Source organism: Python bivittatus, unplaced genomic scaffold, assembly GCF_059951505.1.
Source record: "Python bivittatus isolate LINGU-HERP-01145 unplaced genomic scaffold, Pbiv_v1 ctg000480_np1212, whole genome shotgun sequence".
Classification (NCBI taxonomy): Eukaryota; Metazoa; Chordata; class Lepidosauria; order Squamata; family Pythonidae; genus Python; species Python bivittatus.
Window position 1 is genome coordinate 63,049,884 of NW_028277075.1, and position 17,765 is coordinate 63,067,648.

The 17,765-nt window shown below is 42.0% G+C and overlaps 1 protein-coding gene across 1 annotated transcript in view; it reads right to left on the bottom strand.

Moving 5' to 3' along the window:
• The window catches only part of LOC103058562 (uncharacterized), a 68,465-nt gene that overhangs the window by 20,081 nt on the left and 30,619 nt on the right, over positions 1-17,765 (bottom strand). The window contains exons 25-30 of the mRNA XM_088145098.1: positions 16,580-16,736; positions 16,037-16,165; positions 14,782-14,926; positions 13,711-13,736; positions 11,909-12,127; positions 477-6,425 (exon numbers count right to left, since the gene is read on the bottom strand). Coding sequence (XP_088001224.1) covers positions 477-6,425; positions 11,909-12,127; positions 13,711-13,736; positions 14,782-14,926; positions 16,037-16,165; positions 16,580-16,736 — 6,625 coding nt within the window. The remainder of the gene's footprint in view (positions 1-476; positions 6,426-11,908; positions 12,128-13,710; positions 13,737-14,781; positions 14,927-16,036; positions 16,166-16,579; positions 16,737-17,765) is intronic.

A 17,765-nucleotide genomic window follows, 5' to 3' on the forward strand; every position in this document is an offset into this window, starting at 1 on the left:
TGCCTGAGAATACAAATGAAAGGATATTTCAATGTTACTGCAGAGTTAGACAAGGAGAATAGGCAACACTGGGGGCAGTTGCAAAGAGGATAACCATTTGGGAAAGGGGGCTTGCAAGGAAAGCACAAGACCAAATTGGGGACACAGATGTTGAGAAATGTGGCTTCAGAGGAAAGACAGGACTTGAGGTGGCATGAAACAGAGCACTGGAAAAGATTAATTGACACAGTAGTAGAGGGAGAAAGAGGTCCCAAAGAAGGAAGAAAAGGGAGACAATGGCAGACATTAGTATGGAAAAAGAAAAGGGAACAAAACACAGAAACCTTCTCAAAGATATTACTGTCATGCTCATCCTAATTTCTAATATTTACAGGACTTTGCATAAAGGGAGCTACTTAATGTTCAACATGAGGATTATGTACCTGTTTTAGGCAAATGATACACAACAAATTTAGAGAGAATTCTACTGAACTTACCGCTTGTAAAAGTTGAAATTATCATTGGCGTAGAAGAAAGGGAAGGGATATGAACAGTTGTAATACCAGTTTTCATACTGGTGGACTGTGTTGGGATCCCAGTGCTTGGCGCTGTTGCTGTTGATGTGTATACAGGTGTGGATTGCAGAGATGAGGTAGTCATATTTGGAACTGTTCTGGAGGTGACAGGCTGTGTTGATGGTGGAGTGGAAAGGGTTGTGGTTGTTTGCTTTTCCGTTATTACTCCTGTGGTGGAGGACAGAACGGTGGTGGTTGGGATAGTGGTCGATGTGGTAGAGACCACTTCGGAGGTAACAGGTGATGTTGATGGTGCAGTAGAAAGGGTTGTGATTGTTTGCTTTTCCGTTGTTACTCCTGTGGTGGTGGACAGAAGGGGGGTGGTTGTGATGGTGGTCGATGTGGTAGAGACCACTTCGGAGGTGACAGGTGATGTTGATGGTGCAGTAGAAAGGGTTGTGCTTGTTTGCTTTTCTGTTGCTACTCCTGTGGTGGAGGACAGAGGGATGGTGATTGGGATGGTGGTCGATGTGGTAGATACCACTTCAGAGGTGACAGGTGATGTTGATGGTGCAGTAGAAAGGGTTGTGCTTGTTTGCTTTTCTCTTGTTACTCCTGTGGTGGTGGACAGAAGGGTGGTGGTTGGGATGGTGGTCGATGTGGTGGAGACCACTTCGGAGGTGACAGGTGATGTTGATGGTGCAGTAGAAAGGGTTGTGCTTGTTTGCTTTTCCGTTGTTACTCCTCTGGTGGTGGACAGAATGGTGGTGGTTGGGATGGTGGTCGATGTGGTAGAGACCACTTCGGAGGTGACAGGTGATGTTGATGGTGCAGTAGAAAGGGTTGTGCTTGTTTGCTTTTCCGTTGCTACTCCTGTGGTGGAGGACAGAGGAATGGTGATTGGGATGGTGGTCGATGTGGTAGATACCACTTCAGAGGTGACAGGTGATGTTGATGGTGCAGTAGAAAGGGTTGTGGTTGTTTGCTTTTCTCTTGTTACTCCTGTGGTGGTGGACAGAAGGGTGGTGGTTGGGATGGCGGTCGATGTGGTAGAGACCACTTCGGAGGTGACAGGTGATGTTGATGGTGCAGTAGAAAGGGTTGTGGTTGTTTGCTTTTCCGTTGTTACTCCTGTGGTGGAGGACAGAATGGTGGTGGTTGGTATGGTGGTCGATGTGGTAGAGACCACTTCGGAGGTGACAGGTGATGTTGATGGTGCAGTAGAAAGGGTTGTGCTTGTTTGCTTTTCTGTTGTTACTCCTGTGGTGGTGGACAGAATGGTGGTGGTTGGGATGGTGGTCGATGTGGTAGAGACCACTTCGGAGGTGACAGGTGATGTTGATGGTGCAGTAGAAAGGATTGTGGTTGTTTGCTTTTCTGTTGTTACTCCTGTGGTGGAGGACAGAATGGTGGTGGTTGGTATGGTGGTCGATGTGGTAGAGACCACTTCAGAGGTGACAGGTGATGTTGATGGTACAGTAGAAAGGGTTGTGCTTGTTTGCTTTTCTGTTGTTACTCCTGTGGTGGACAGAAGGGTGGTGGTTGGGATGGTGGTCGATGTGGTAGAGACCACTTCGGAAGTGACAGGTGATGTTGATAGTGCAGTAGAAAGGGTTGTGGTTGTTTGCTTTTCTGTTGTTACTCCTGTGGTGGTGGACAGAAGGGTGGTGGTTGGGATGGTGGTCGATGTGGTAGAGACCACTTCGGAGGTGACAGGTGATGTTGATGGTGCAGTAGAAAGGGTTGTGGTTGTTTGCTTTTCCGTTGTTACTCCTGTGGTGCTGGACAGAAGTGTGGTGGTTGGGAGGGTGGTCGATGTGGTGGAGACCACTTCGGAGGTGACAGGTGATGTTGATGGTGCAGTAGAAAGGGTTGTGCTTGTTTGCTTTTCTGTTGTTACTCCTGTGGTGGTGGACAGAATGGTGGTGGTTGGGATGGTGGTCGATGTGGTAGAGACCACTTCAGAGGTGACAGGTGATGTTGATGGTGCAGTAGAAAGGGTTGTGCTTGTTTGCTTTTCTGTTGTTATTCCTGTGGTGGAGGACAGAAGGGTGGTGGTTGGGATGGTGGTCGATGTGGTAGAGACCACTTCAGAGGTGACAGGTGATGTTGATGGTGCAGTAGAAAGGGTTGTGCTTGTTTGCTTTTCTGTTGTTACTCCTGTGGTGGACAGAAGGGTGGTGGTTGGGATGGTGGTCGATGTGGTAGAGACCACTTCAGAGGTGACAGGTGATGTTGATGGTGCAGTAGAAAGGGTTGTGCTTGTTTGCTTTTCTGTTGTTATTCCTGTGGTGGAGGACAGAAGGGTCGTGGTTGGGATGGTGGTCGATGTGGTAGAGACCACTTCAGAGGTGACAGGTGATGTTGATGGTGCAGTAGAAAGGGTTGTGCTTGTTTGCTTTTCTGTTGTTACTCCTTTGGTGGACAGAAGGGTGGTGGTTGGGATGGTGGTCGATGTGGTAGAGACCACTTCGGAGGTGACAGGTGATGTTGATGGTGCAGTAGAAAGGGTTGTGCTTGTTTGCTTTTCTGTTGTTACTCCTGTGGTGGTGGACAGAATGGTGGTGGTTGGGATGGTGGTCGATGTGGTAGAGACCACTTCGGAGGTGACAGGTGATGTTGATGGTGCAGTAGAAAGGGTTGTGGTTGTTTGCTTTTCCGTTGTTACTCCTGTGGTGGTGGACAGAAGTGTGGTGGTTGGGATGGTGGTCGATGTGGTAGAGACCACTTCAGAGGTGACAGGTGATGTTGATGGTGCAGTAGAAAGGGTTGTGCTTGTTTGCTTTTCTGTTGTTACTCCTGTGGTGGTGGACAGAAGTGTGGTGGTTGGGATGGTGGTCGATGTGGTAGAGAGCACTTTGGAGGTGACAGGTGATGTTGATGGTGCAGTAGAAAGGGTTGTGGTTGTTTGCTTTTCTGTTGTTACTCCTGTGGTGGAGGACAGAAGGGTGGTGGTTGGGATGGTGGTCGATGTGGTAGAGACCACTTCGGAGGTGACAGGTGATGTTGATGGTGCAGTAGAAAGGGTTGTGCTTGTTTGCTTTTCCGTTGTTACTCCTGTGGTGGAGGACAGAAGGGTGGTGGTTGGGATGGTGGTCGATGTGGTAGAGACCACTTCGGAGGTGACAGGTGATGTTGATGGTGCAGTAGAAAGGGTTGTGCTTGTTTGCTTTTCTGTTGTTACTCCTGTGGTGGAGGACAGAAGGGTGGTGGTTGGGATGGTGGTCGATGTGGTAGAGACCACTTCAGAGGTGACAGGTGATGTTGATGGTGCAGTAGAAAGGGTTGTGCTTGTTTGCTTTTCTGTTGTTACTCCTGTGGTGGTGGACAGAAGGGTGGTGGTTGGGATGGTGGTCGATGTGGTAGAGACCACTTCGGAGGTGACAGGTGATGTTGATGGTGCAGTAGAAAGGGTTGTGCTTGTTTGCTTTTCTGTTGTTACTCCTGTGGTGCTGGACAGAAGTGTGGTGGTTGGGATGGTGGTCGATGTGGTAGAGACCACTTCGGAGGTGACAGGTGATGTTGATGGTGCAGTAGAAAGGGTTGTGGTTGTTTGCTTTTCTGTTGTTACTCCTGTGGTGGACAGAAGGGTGGTGGTTGGGATGGTGGTCGATGTGGTAGAGACCACTTCGGAAGTGACAGGTGATGTTGATGGTGCAGTAGAAAGGGTTGTGCTTGTTTGCTTTTCTGTTGTTACTCCTGTGGTGGAGGACAGAGGGGTGGTGGTTGGGATGGTGGTCGATGTGGTAGATACTTCGGAGGTGACAGGTGATGTTGATGGTGCAGTAGAAAGGGTTGTGCTTGTTTGCTTTTCTGTTGTTACTCCTGTGGTGGAGGACAGAATGGTGGTAGTTGGGATGGTGGTCGATGTGGTAGAGACCACTTCAGAGGTGACAGGTGATGTTGATGGTGCAGTAGAAAGGGTTGTGCTTGTTTGCTTTTCTGTTGTTACTCCTGTGGTGGTGGACAGAATGGTGGTGGTTGGGATGGTGGTCGATGTGGTAGAGACCACTTCGGAGGTGACAGGTGATGTTGATGGTGCAGTAGAAAGGGTTGTGCTTGTTTGCTTTTCTGTTGTTACTCCTGTGGTGGTGGACAGAAATGTGGTGGTTGGGATGGTGGTCGATGTGGTAGTGACCACTTCGGAGGTGACAGGTGATGTTGATGGTGCAGTAGAAAGGGTTGTGCTTGTTTGCTTTTCTGTTGTTACTCCTGTGGTGGTGGACAGAAATGTGGTGGTTGGGATGGTGGTCGATGTGGTAGAGACCACTTCGGAGGTGACAGGTGATGTTGGTGGTGCAGTAGAAATGGTTGTGGTTGTTTGCTTTTCTGTTGTTACTCCTGTGGTGGACAGAATGGTGGTGGTTGGGATGGTGGTCGATGTGGTAGAGACCACTTCGGAAGTGACAGGTGATGTTGATGGTGCAGTAGAAAGGGTTGTGGTTGTTTGCTTTTCTGTTGTTACTCCTGTGGTGGAGGACAGAAGTGTGGTGTTTGGGATGGTGGTCCATGTGGTAGATACCACTTCGGAGGTGACAGGTGATGTTGATGGTGCAGTAGAAAGGGTTGTGCTTGTTTGCTTTTCTGTTGTTACTCCTGTGGTGGTGGACAGAAGTGTGGTGGTTGGGATGGTGGTCGATGTGGTAGAGACCACTTCGGAGGTGACAGGTGATGTTGATGGTACAGTAGAAAGGGTTTTGCTTGTTTGCTTTTCCGTTGTTACTCCTGTGGTGGAGGACAGAAGGGTGGTGGTTGGGATGGTGGTCGATGTGGTAGAGACCACTTTGGAGGTGACAGGTGATGTTGATGGTGCAGTAGAAAGGGTTGTGGTTGTTTGCTTTTCTGTTGTTACTCCTGTGGTGGTGGACAGAAAGGTGGTTGTTCGGATGGTGGTCAATGTGGTTGAGACCACTTCGGAGGTGACAGGTGGTATTGATGGTGCAGTAGAAAGGGTTGTGGTTGTTTCTGTTCCCGTTGTTACTCCTGTGGTTGTGGATAGAACAGTGGTGGTTGGAATGGTGGTTGATATTAGGTGTGGTGGGAAGGATCCACTGTATGTTGTGGATGTGTAGGGAGTTTTAGAAGATATTGTTTTGGATGTTGGTTCTGTTGTGACTGTTGTATACTTTCCTGGTTGGCAATGGCTGTAATCACAACAGTTGAATCTCACCTCGTAGTTGATACATTTGTTTGGTTTCTTCGTCTGCTCTGAATGTTGGCACACTAATCCAACCTTTACATTGCACTGGATATGTTGCTGAGGCGCACGATTGTTTGTGTGTGCATAGTCCTTTGCCTGGCATTCGATGCCTTGGGGATTCTCACAAACCTGTCCACGTGCTCGTATGTTTGCATAGAGCTCGAAATCACCATCTGGGCTAGTGTTTGGATTGTGGTCATCAAACCATTGGGTCCAGTTGCATTTAGGATGGCAAATTGTAGTAGTAGGCTCCATTGAAGTTAATGTGGAAGGCTGGGAGGTATGGGTTGTAGTCACAAGAACAACTCTAGTGCTAGATGGAGGTATATAACGGAGTGATGTTGTTTCAGGGAGTGGTGTTGTTGCTGCAGTGGTGGTAGGAACAGGTGTTGATATTGTGGGACCGCATGGTTCAAAATTGCAGCAGGAGAATCTGACCTCATAATTGTAACACACTGGTGGAAACTGATCATTGTTATTGCAGATCAAACCATCAGCTGTGGTGCATATTACATGTTGATTGAGAGAATGCAATGTTTGACTGGGAAATTCTTTTGCTCTGCATGCTACTTCATCTGGATTTTTGCAAAGATGATGTCCTCTGGCTCTTATGTTTTCTGGAGTTTCATAATCTCCATTAGTTGGTCCATATGATGGGTAGCTAACATCAAACCATTCTGTCCAGTTACAAACTTTACGCACACACATCGTTGTTCCTGTTGGGGTTGATTCTGTAACATAAAACATATTGTTTTAATGATGTTTATTGGAAAAACCCCTGCTTTTGAGGAGCAGATCTCTTTTGCACATGATCTAATTTATTCTCTAAATGGAGATACCTTTTTTAAAAAACAGTATTTTTTCATGATGCTTGTAGCTTTAAGGAAACAAAATAGAAAATCTGTTTATGTATATCTCTTTTATGTTAGAAGTAGGGTTGTGGGTCATGTAACAAAGCACAAGCCACTCTTGCAGTTCTCATAGTCATATTTTCCTTTGCTTTAGAAAAGACATACTTAAACTGTTTAATTATATGTCTTGTTTATAAATATCTATATTGACAATGTCATATTTGCAAAATCAGATAATAAAATAAAGAGAGTGATATTAATTAAGGAAGTCTATTGTGGTAGGGATTGAATAGAAGAGTTCTTGCAAGAAGGGAGGAGTGGGTAGCAATGTAAATTGCTTGTGTTGCCTATGCTTCCGAATTTGGCATGTTCAGTGAAAAACTCTAACAACAATTTCAGAGATGGTTCCCTGATTCTCTCCAGATACGTTGAAACTATATTTTCCAACACATCTGGAAGGTGCTAGGCTGGGAATATCTTAGGAATTTGTTTTTTTATATATTTGTTGATACTTTTATAAATAGTCTAGCATTATGTATCATTGCGTTATCCATATATTATTCATTACATATGTCCTTTTACATTTTTTTTTAGTTACCATAGAAGAAATAATTATTTCCTTCCTTCCTTCCTTCCTTCCTTCCTTCCTTCCTTCCTTCCTTCCTTCCTTCCTTCCTTCCTTCCTTCCTTCCTCCCTCCCCCCCTCCCTCCCTCCCTCCCTCCCTCCCTCCCTCCCTTTTTAAAAATTCTTTTTAATTTTTGAAATTCTTTAGAATAGTGTGCAGCATTGCTATACTTGTTAGCAGAAATAGTCTGATGGCTTCTGGAATAGTGCTGCAAAGACCACAGGGTTTCTAAGGATCCTGCTTCTCCAACCTCAGAAGATGACAAGGAGTGAGGAGGCCTACACTGTAGCTCCTTTCCACTGCCTGAATTACAGGTAAGGGCAGTATAGGAGTACAGGATCTAAAAGATGCTAAATCCTGCTAACTTTTGTCCCAAGAGAAATTTATATGAATCACTGGGTTGGCTGGAAGAGAATAATAATATTAATACTAATAATAATAAACTGCCAGTAAGACACTACCTTGACATGGTTGTGGGGCTTGCGTGCTCTGAGGACGATAAGAGTTATGACAGAGATTCAACCATTCTGGACAGGTCTCATCAGGGGAGCCAGACAAAGAGTGTCTCTCCCATAAACAATATGGTAAGATGTAATTTACAGAAATCTACAGTATACTGGATCGGTCACCCAGGTCAACAAGGACTGTGCTAGTGGTTCTACTTCCTGGACATCTGCTGACAAGTGGGCCACAGGACTCAGGATTGTTGGCTGAGCATCCAGGACCAGCAGCTGCAAGACTACTGGAAGAAATGTTGCTTACCCGTTGCAAATATATGAAGATGAAAAACAAAGAAATAATGATCTGCTATTACAAATCAAGTCCAACAAGAAGAGGATATCTGAAAAGAATGCACCAGTTCTGGAAAGAACAACATCCAGAATCACACATAACAAAATAGAGGCTAGCAGATCAACATTGATTTATAACATGAAATAAAGTATTCACAGAAGTAGAACTGGAAGAACTGCAAAGGTCTACCCAGGGCAAGGAAATCGAAGCCTTGCTAGAAGTAGCTCAGACAGTAGAGGCAAACCAGGGGGAATTGGCTGTAGAGGAAGCCAACATGGCCATTGAATCATTTTCATTCCCAGACCAAGCAACCTCTCCTCTGCCTTCTCCTCTGAAAGAACAAAGCCCTCTAACTAAAATCAAGAGGAATTGAAACAAAGAATAACTAAGCATCTAGAACAGCACAAAATGAACAGAATAAGGTTGCCTGCATTGAAGCTTGTTACAAAGAAATAGCTAGTACAAGTATTAAAAGATACCAATACTGTAATATCAAATATAAGCACCAGCTCACTGCAAGAAACAAACCATCTAATGTACAGCATGGCTGCAGTTATAACTGAATACCTTGAATGCAAAATCAACAAACAAGAAAAAAAAGCCAAACAGTGCACCACCAAAGTGGAAGATCAGGTTGGAAAATAAGATCAGCATGCTATGATCAGATGCAAGCAAGGTAGAACAAATGAAAGAAAAGAAGCTGAAGAACAAGAAGACCAAAGAATACCTGATCAAGAAATATCACTTAGAAACAAGGAAGATGAAAGAAGCACTGGAAATAATAAAGCAGCAAGTAACAGCCATAGCCAAAAAGATCAGCAGAATTTCCAATTTCAGTCAAATCAGAAATGTTTCTACCAATCCATCAATGCAGAGACTGCAATGAACCAGTCAACACCTGACAAAAAGAAACTGCAGTTCTGGGCGCAGCTATGGGACAACCCAAAGAAATACAACAGGAATACAGCTTGGATAAAGGAGATAGATAAGAAGCTGAAATGAAAAAAACTTTCAAATTGCTAACTGGTGTGGCAGCTGATGCAGTCCAACAGCATCTAGTTGAAAACAAGCTCTTTCTACCTGAGCAGAAAGGAAACCACCCAAACAACAGAGGAACAAGAGATCAGCTCCTAATTGATAAGATGATTTTGGAAAACTGCAAGAGAAAGAAGACCAGCTTGAATGTAGCTTGGATTGATTACAAGAAGGCATTTGACTCCTTGCCACATGATTGGATAATCAAGTGCCTAGAAATAACAGGAGTCAGTAGAAACATCAGAAGCTTTGTGCAAAGATCAATGGTACAATGGAAGACACAGTTGCTGGTCAATGGTGATAGACTGATAGAAGTTAACATCAAGAGAAGAATATTTCAAGGAGACTCACTATCACCACTACTGTTTGTCATTGCATTGATTCCTCTGTCAACAGTACTGAACAAGTCAGGCCATGGCTATCAAACATCAAAAACATCTGCCAGGTTATCCCACCTCCTTTACATGGACAATCTGAAGCTGTACGGTAAAATACCATCTGAAATGGAATTGCTGCTCAACACTGTCTGAATATAGAGCCAAGATATTGCAATGAGTTTGGAGTGGACAAATATGCCAACCTGGCCATCAACGGGGGAAAAATAGTAAAAACTGAAGGAATCAAGATATCTAATGGAAATAACATCAGAGTCTGGATGAAGATCACTATAGATACCTGGGCATCCTTCAAGCTGACAACATCAAGTACATTGAAGTCAAGAAGAAGGTTAGGAGTAAATACATCATGAGAGTGAAGAAGATCTTAAAGTCCAAACTCAGTGGAGGAAATACCATGAAGCCAGTTAACACCTCAGCAATTCCAGTCATTAGATACACAGCTGGAATAGTGAACTGGACTCAAGCAGAACTTGAAACCCTGGATAGAAGATCAGAAAAATGACAACGAATCATGGTCTTCACCCACGCAGCAATGTTGACAGACTCTACTTACCAAGGAGCATAGGTGGGCATGGAATGTTGCAAGTACACCAGACAGTTGAAGAAGAAAAAAGGAGATTGGAAGAATATCTGAAGGACAGTGAAGAAGATGCACTGAGACTAGTATACCATGAAGGCTTACTGAATACTGAAGAGACCAAACTGGCCTACAAGAAAGACCAGATGAAGAATAGAAAAGAGACATGGCAAGGTAAAGTATTACATGGCCAGTACACAAAAAACTAACAGGCAAAGCAGATGACAACAAGACCTGGCAATGGCTAAGGGCAGGAAAGTTGAAGAAAGAGACAGAGGGGCTAATTCTGGCTGCACAAGACCAAGCTTAAGAATGAATGCATACATAGCCAGAATTGAGAAGAAGAAACCTGCAGCAAATGCCACCTCTGCAAAGAAGGTGAAGAAACAGTGGACCACCTAGTTAGCTGCTGCAAGAAGATCATACAGACTGGCTACAAACAATGGCATGACAAAATAACAACAACAGTGCATTGGAATATCTGCAAGAAATACCACTTGCCTGCAAGCAAGAACTGGTGGGACCACAAAACAGACAAAGGAATAGAAAATGAAGAAGCTAAAGTGCTCTGGGACTTTAGAATTCAGACAAGCACCTGCCACACAACACCCCAGACTTGTTGATAAGAAAGATAAAAAAGTCTGGATAGTGGACATTGCAATACCTGGAGACAGCAGAATAGAAGAGAAAGAACTGGGGAAAATCACAAAATACAAAGACCAGCAAATAGAAATAGAATGACTGTGGCAAAAGAAAGCAAAGATAGTACCAATTATAATAGGTGCCTTGGGTGCAATCCCAAAACATTTGGAGTACCACTTGAAGACCATCAGCATTGACAAAATCACCATCAGTCAGTTACAAAAGGCAGCTTTACTTGGAACAGTTTACATCCTGCGACAATATCTTTAACACAAGCAACATCTGCCTATCCCAAGTCCTCAGGAAGGACTCAAGAGGTGGATAAAAATGCCAAATTCTGTCTAAACAACTGGCTGACTGTGAGACCAACCATAATAATAATATCTTTATCCTAGAACCTTAGGAAGGATCCAACAGTCAAGAATATCAAAACCAGTCAGAATTATCTGGTAAACTGCATATAAATAATCATAATCATAATGAAATTGTAAGAGGATGGAGAAATGCAAATTCCTCTTGACACTTATTTCTGTCCTGTCAGGATGCAGACAGCAGAGTGTAAAAATTGTGTATACAATTGTTAGATCTCTCCATCATTGGCTTTTAACTTTCTGGAAAAAAAAAAAGTGGCCAGTGCTTTGTCTCTTTTATTTTGTTTCAATTTCATTGCCTTATAAATGGAGTAAAAGAAATTAATATATCCATTTTGTTAAGATTTGGAAATCTTTTTCAGGCAATTCATTCAAATTTCGAAATGAATATGTGCATAGTGAGAAATGCCCCAGCCCCTCTATAAAGTCACACTGTGACATTAACCAACAGTTGCTTGTTTGCAGGTACACAGGAAATTGTCTACAGCAGGAAGGCTCCCTGTTGCAGACCTGAGACCTGTACCAAAATTTCTTGCTCTTCAGGGATGTGACCAGTATGATTCTGGATATAAGCCCTGTTCATCACTTCCTCCATGCTGAGATCTGCACGTGAGGGTATCATCTGGACAGGCTTAGGCCTTCTCTGAGAATTTCTGGTCTCTTTTACATTCACCCTGATATTTCCTGTTTCCAGAGTTGTGTTTCTAGCTGACATAATATACAGAAAAATGTCAATTAATTTCTGCAGAATTCAGTACTGCATGATTGGAGGAAGGTGATTCCAACTCACAGGGTTCTTGCAATATGGTTTATTTGGGGCATTTAGTGTTTTGCAAAGAGTTAATAGTTGTATTCTCTTTGCAATTATTCATGTAGATCTACTCAGACTGATTCCCATTTCAGTTAGTTCACAGCGAAATACCTGTTCCACCTTGTGTTGTTGTGAATTCAAATGGTGGTTTTGTGGGAGGTGTAACACATTTGTAGACTTTTCTATCGATTGTTCCATTGACTTCGCAAATTGCAGTTATACACGAGCCCAAGCCATCGGTAGTATTGTAAATTACCTCCTTGTAGTTATACCTCTTTCCATCATAGTAACAGTAGCAAGCTGCATTTAGAAAATAAGAATGGGGTGTGACTAGGCAAAGTTATATACTCTATAGTTTTATGGTGCCATTAATAACTCTTTTCAAGTTACCTTTAGGATCGTAGTCACACTTAATGCCTTTGCTGGTACATTTACTGTAAGAAACAACAGTGATGTATGAGGCTGATGATTCATTAAAAAACACATTCCAGTTTATTTTCTACCAAATCCCACTGAATAGCTTTGCTGGCATATGTCCTAAATGGGGACATTCCTGTAACACCTCTGATTTACAATGGATGTTGTAAAAAGCATTATGCTGAAATACAGTTTTCTAGGAACCGAAAGAAAGGGTATCATAATAACTCCAGCATTTTGGTTCTCTAAAAAGCTTTCACAACATTTATTATCTGGATATGCAGTTATTAACTTACAGAAGACAGGCATCTATCACTACAGTCTATTCTTGGAAAATAGAGTTGAAATTTACGTAAAATACTTCAGGAAATAGTCTATTATTTAGCATACATATGGTATAGATGTTAATATATATCTGAGTGCATGTGTCTGAATGTGAATTTATTCCTCTCTCTGCGTGTATATGCGTGTGTGTTTATATATATGAATGTTTATGTGTTTAAATGGGGATATCTCTGTGTTATGAGTCTGTTTATCTATTTGTGCATATGGATATTTATGCAGACTTAATGAATGTATGTACTTACCTTATGGATATGTAGTTACACAAATTTAACTATTTTAAAATATAATTTTCATGCTCTTGCTCATTGTGTACATGCCTTCCACTTTATAACAGGCCTGGCCCCTCTTTGCCAGACCGCATTCAGCCTTTGGGTCACTGAAAATTGTACAAACCAGCCATATTCTGTGGCACTGACTACCTAAAGATGAGATTGGCTGCCAGTTATTTCTTGCTTTTCCCCCTTTAATTTGGATAGGTACCTTTATAAATTCTCTACTGTAACATACTGTACATACATACATACAGAAGTTTTCCCACACAGTAAAAACAATAAACATTTTAAGTTAAAAATAAGAGAAATAGAGAATAATAGACCAATGAAAAAGAAATAAAAAGGGATAGAAAAGTCGGAAAAAGAAAAAAGAAAGAATAATAAAGAAGAGGCTTCCAATCTTCTTAACAGCGGTTATAAGTATATTTATATTTTACCCTCTGTCTCTAAGTTTACATCAAAGTTTCTTCTTTCCCTAATCTACTTTTCTAATCATCAAATCCATAAATTATCAGTTCATTTTTTTTCTTTTTTCAGCAAAAATTCCATAAGGGGTTTAACATCAACTTCTGTCAATTTTTAGAAGAGCTTTCCAAGGTGATGTTCTTCATAAGCACCGGACTTACCCCTATGGTCCATCAGACAACATGGCCTTCCATCGGGCTGGGAAGTGGTACTTTATAAACATTGCTGTCAATTGCTGAGACTTCCAAAACCATCTTCCCAGTATTAAATTTCCAGTACCTACACTAGAAATAACCTCCCCCCCTCCAGACATGACCATTCACAGGAAGACAAGGGAGTCTATGTTTACTACCCTGAGCTCCCGAATGAAAGGCAGGATATAAATCTAACACATACATAAATCACATTCACTACTACTTTCTTCACCCATAGAGCAGAAACTGGAGACTCATACCTTAATAAAAAAAATTGCCTTAATTAAAAAAAAATAAAGAATACATGAACCTTTCTTGTCAGTAAAAAATATGCTGTGTCAGGCTTTCACCAGACCACTGGAAGAAGCAAAAAGCTGGCATGCAGAGACTCAAAGCCACAGGCCTTGAGAAAACAGTTTTATTACAGATACTAGAGAAACCATTAAAACAAAGAATACCAGCCACTACAAAAATAAGACTGAAGCCATCTAGCAGACCCAAACTTCAAAACCTGGGTCTCACTTTCCCTCATGTCCATCGTCATAGATCCAGGCATGTTTGGTTCTCAGCAGGACAAGCAGTTGATACCTGTGCATTGTGATTGTGGTAGTCAGGGGTGCACAGAATATGGTCAAAAAAGCCGAGATGATTGCCTCAATGGTGTGAAGAAAGTTTGGCATGTTTTTTATGTATGTTGCACATACAAAATGGGCAGAGCTCCAACTACACCATTGTGGCCACCATTTGACTGTTTTGACCATACCCTGTGGATACCCCTGCTAGTAATTTAGATTTAGGCTGAAAGTTTCTCGCTTCTTGTTTCTGAGCTTGCTCATTCTAACTTTACATGATGGAGTAAAACAAGGAGGATCTTATTTGCCCCTCTAAGGTTGACTGTTGAATTAGTATAGTATTCTACATTTCTTTGTTTTGGGTTCTTGGTTTATTATGTATCTAAAATTAAACTGAAACTGTTGTTTCTACCAATTCCCCGAAGAAGAGAATGACCAGCAGCAAGGTGGATGGACTCAGCTACAGTGGCGATGGGTGCACCAAGGGAAAACCTGAAAGACCAGGTTAGCAATAAATTGTCATGGGAAAAATCTATCTATGTGGTCACTAAGCATCAACAATGACTTGATGGCATATAATCAATCAATCAATCAATCAATTAATGTATTATTGTAAGTGTATACAAATAAACAGATAAGGTCATTTTAGAATCACTGTAATGTGTATTGTGTATGTACCTACTGTATCAAGGCCTGTAGTGATTATTATTATTACTCACCATGACTGACACATCTCTCCTGAATTAAAGGTTTCTTCTAATGGATGATAGTTACCCTCAGCATCGTAACAGCCACAAGTGTTAACACATTTCATCTCAACCTCACTGAAATAAGGCTTATCTCCTGGGCAGTGTGGATAGCAGCCTAAGTGGAGGGAAGGGATGAGGGGGAAATAAAAACAATTATCTGAATGATATTGAATTCAAACAAAGCTGATGATTCACAATCAACATTTAAACTGCTTTGGATCAGTTTCAAGACCAAGATTCCACAAACTGGCCTTTTAATGAGTTCTATTACCTTGAAATTGCTAGGCTGTCTGTTGGAAGACTGGATAGTACCTCTTACCAGAATGTAGAGATCCTCAATAGTTTCCACTATGTTACTGAGGAAGATTAGACGTTAATATACCAAGTTCAGTGGAGTGTGGTATAAAACCCCCTCCATTAGAAAAAGGCCTTCTGTGTCATGACATCCATTTCTCCCTCCCTGTATCTAGCACTTATTCTATTGGCATAGAAATGTCAGCTGAAAACTTCCTTTTCCTCCAGATATTTAATGGGATTAGATAGTAATGAATTTATACTATTTAGAATTTGTCCTTTTTTTCCCTCCCATTTTTTCTCTGGTATATGTATTTTATAGCTTTGATTAGCTTAATTATCAAATTCTTCCAAATGATGTATTGAGGCCCCCTTTTGCTTTGTTTTATTGCTAGTTCCTCCTTTTGAAATCATTTTTTTCGCAGCCCCAATATTCCTGATGACTATTGAGAATTAAAAAGGTGGATGCAATACTGGCTTCTGCCTTTTTATCAACTATCTGCAACTTGGGGGAGAAAAGATTGATATTGAAATAAAAGAATGCAGAAAGAAAAGGCAAACACTCTGTTTAGCTCTGTACACCCATCCAATTCAAACTCATACCATCAAAGTAGATGAATCATTAAATCTGATCATGGATTTCTAGCACCATGTCTTGGGAGGCTCTCAGAAAGGTTAACTGTAAATTATTTGAAGCCAAAGACAGAAACATACAGAAATTAAAGAAGGTGACATTTTTTATAGAGTGATAAAAAATGACCTAGCATCCTTTAAATAATCATTATCCCCATCTAAGATGGGGATAAGATATTTGTTGTCTAAAGAGATAGAGAGTATAAACTTGGGGAAAGGTATCTTAAACCATACCCCAAATACTAAGTAGCATGTTATACACTAGCTGGTATACATAAGGCAAGAAAAGTCTTCTCACCTTCCAAGGCAGGTAAATTATAAGTGCACTTCCCACTTGGATTCCTACATGTCTTCATGCATGGGGCTCCACAAGGTTTGTAGTGCCATTCACATTCACCTTTGCTATTGTAATAGTCACAAAACATGGCTAAGGGAACCGAGAGAAAAATATTAAGAATCAAATATTTCAATTCTGGATAGATCCTACAACTTATTCCATTATGAAAATAATCAAATCTTAATGCCCACATTTTAATGACTGGAAGACAACCACTCAGGCATGAGATGAAATGGTGCACTAATTTGATTCAAATGGTTGAAGTAATATCTATCTAGCATGACAAGTCAGACATCAATTTTGTATTACAGATTAGGTAGTTGTTGATTTGTAATAAATATTAATAATAGCACAAACATCTAGATGTTTCCTTCATTGCATTTATTATAAGGTGTGATATTAGAACATTGTCATATACTCAGTGGGGTGAAATGATCTCTAAGCTGATACTTCATTTCCCAGCTTTGGATTGTCATTGTCCATGAAATCATATATGATACTCACGGCAGATTGATGGTGTTCTCCATGACACACATACTCCATGTTCACTACATACTTGAGCATATGCAGCTACAGCTGTACAGAAGCATTCACAGTCTCCCCCAGTATCACAAGCGCAGGCATCAATCACACAGGCTTCATAGTATTTAGTTGGTTCCACCTATGAAGGAATGAAAACAGAAGCTACCGGTCTTGATCTTCCAGTGACAATTCTTTCAAAAACTTGTGCAAAACATTGACTTGAGGTCAAAACATTGACTTGAGAGAAGCTGAACTAGAAGTTAAATACATCTGTGCATTTAACATAGAGGTTTCTTAAAAACATGGATGGCATCAACTGAAGCGGGAAATTGACTATTTATGTGATCCCAGCAGGTGAAAAGGAGAAATTTAAGCATTTCCTCTGCTGCTGAGAACCTGAGAAAAATTCCTCTTTTGAAACCACCTTGGTATTTTGTAAAAGGCATACAGTACTATGCTAAACTTCAGTTTATGTATGTATGTATGTATTTATTTATTTGTATGCCGCCCATCTCCCCCCAGTGGGTGACTCTGGGTGGCTCACAATTAAAATCAGAAACCCCATCAACAATTAAAAATCCCCCCATAAATAGTTAAATAAATAATCCATTAAAAATCAAACCCTGTACATAAATACTAAAAACATTCAAGATGATGGGGGGGGCAAAGTCAATCACCCCACAAGCCACCTCCACTGGTGTGAGCCCCCATCCGGCCCCCAGGCCTTCTGGTACAGCCAGGATTTCACCCCTTTCCTGAAGGCCATGAGAGGGGGCACACCTGACCTCAGGAGGTAGATTGCTCCATAGGGTGGGGGCCACAGCAGAAAAGGCCCTCTGCCTAGACCCCACCGGTCAAAATTCCTTGACCGGTGGGGTCTGCAACATGCCTCTTCTGCTGGACTGAGTGGGGAGGGCTGAAATAACCGGGGCGAGACAGCTCCTCAGATAACCTGGTCCTGTGCCATGAAGGGCTTTAAAGGTGATGACCAACACCTTGAACTGGACCCGGAAGCAGACTGGCAACCAAGGCAGCTCGCGTAACAGCGGTGTTATATGTGCCCACCTAGGGGCATTCAGAATTGACTGCGTCACCGCATTCTGCACCAGCTGTAGCCTCCAGATACTCTTCAAGGGTAGCCCCATGTAGAGCGCATTACAGTAATCCA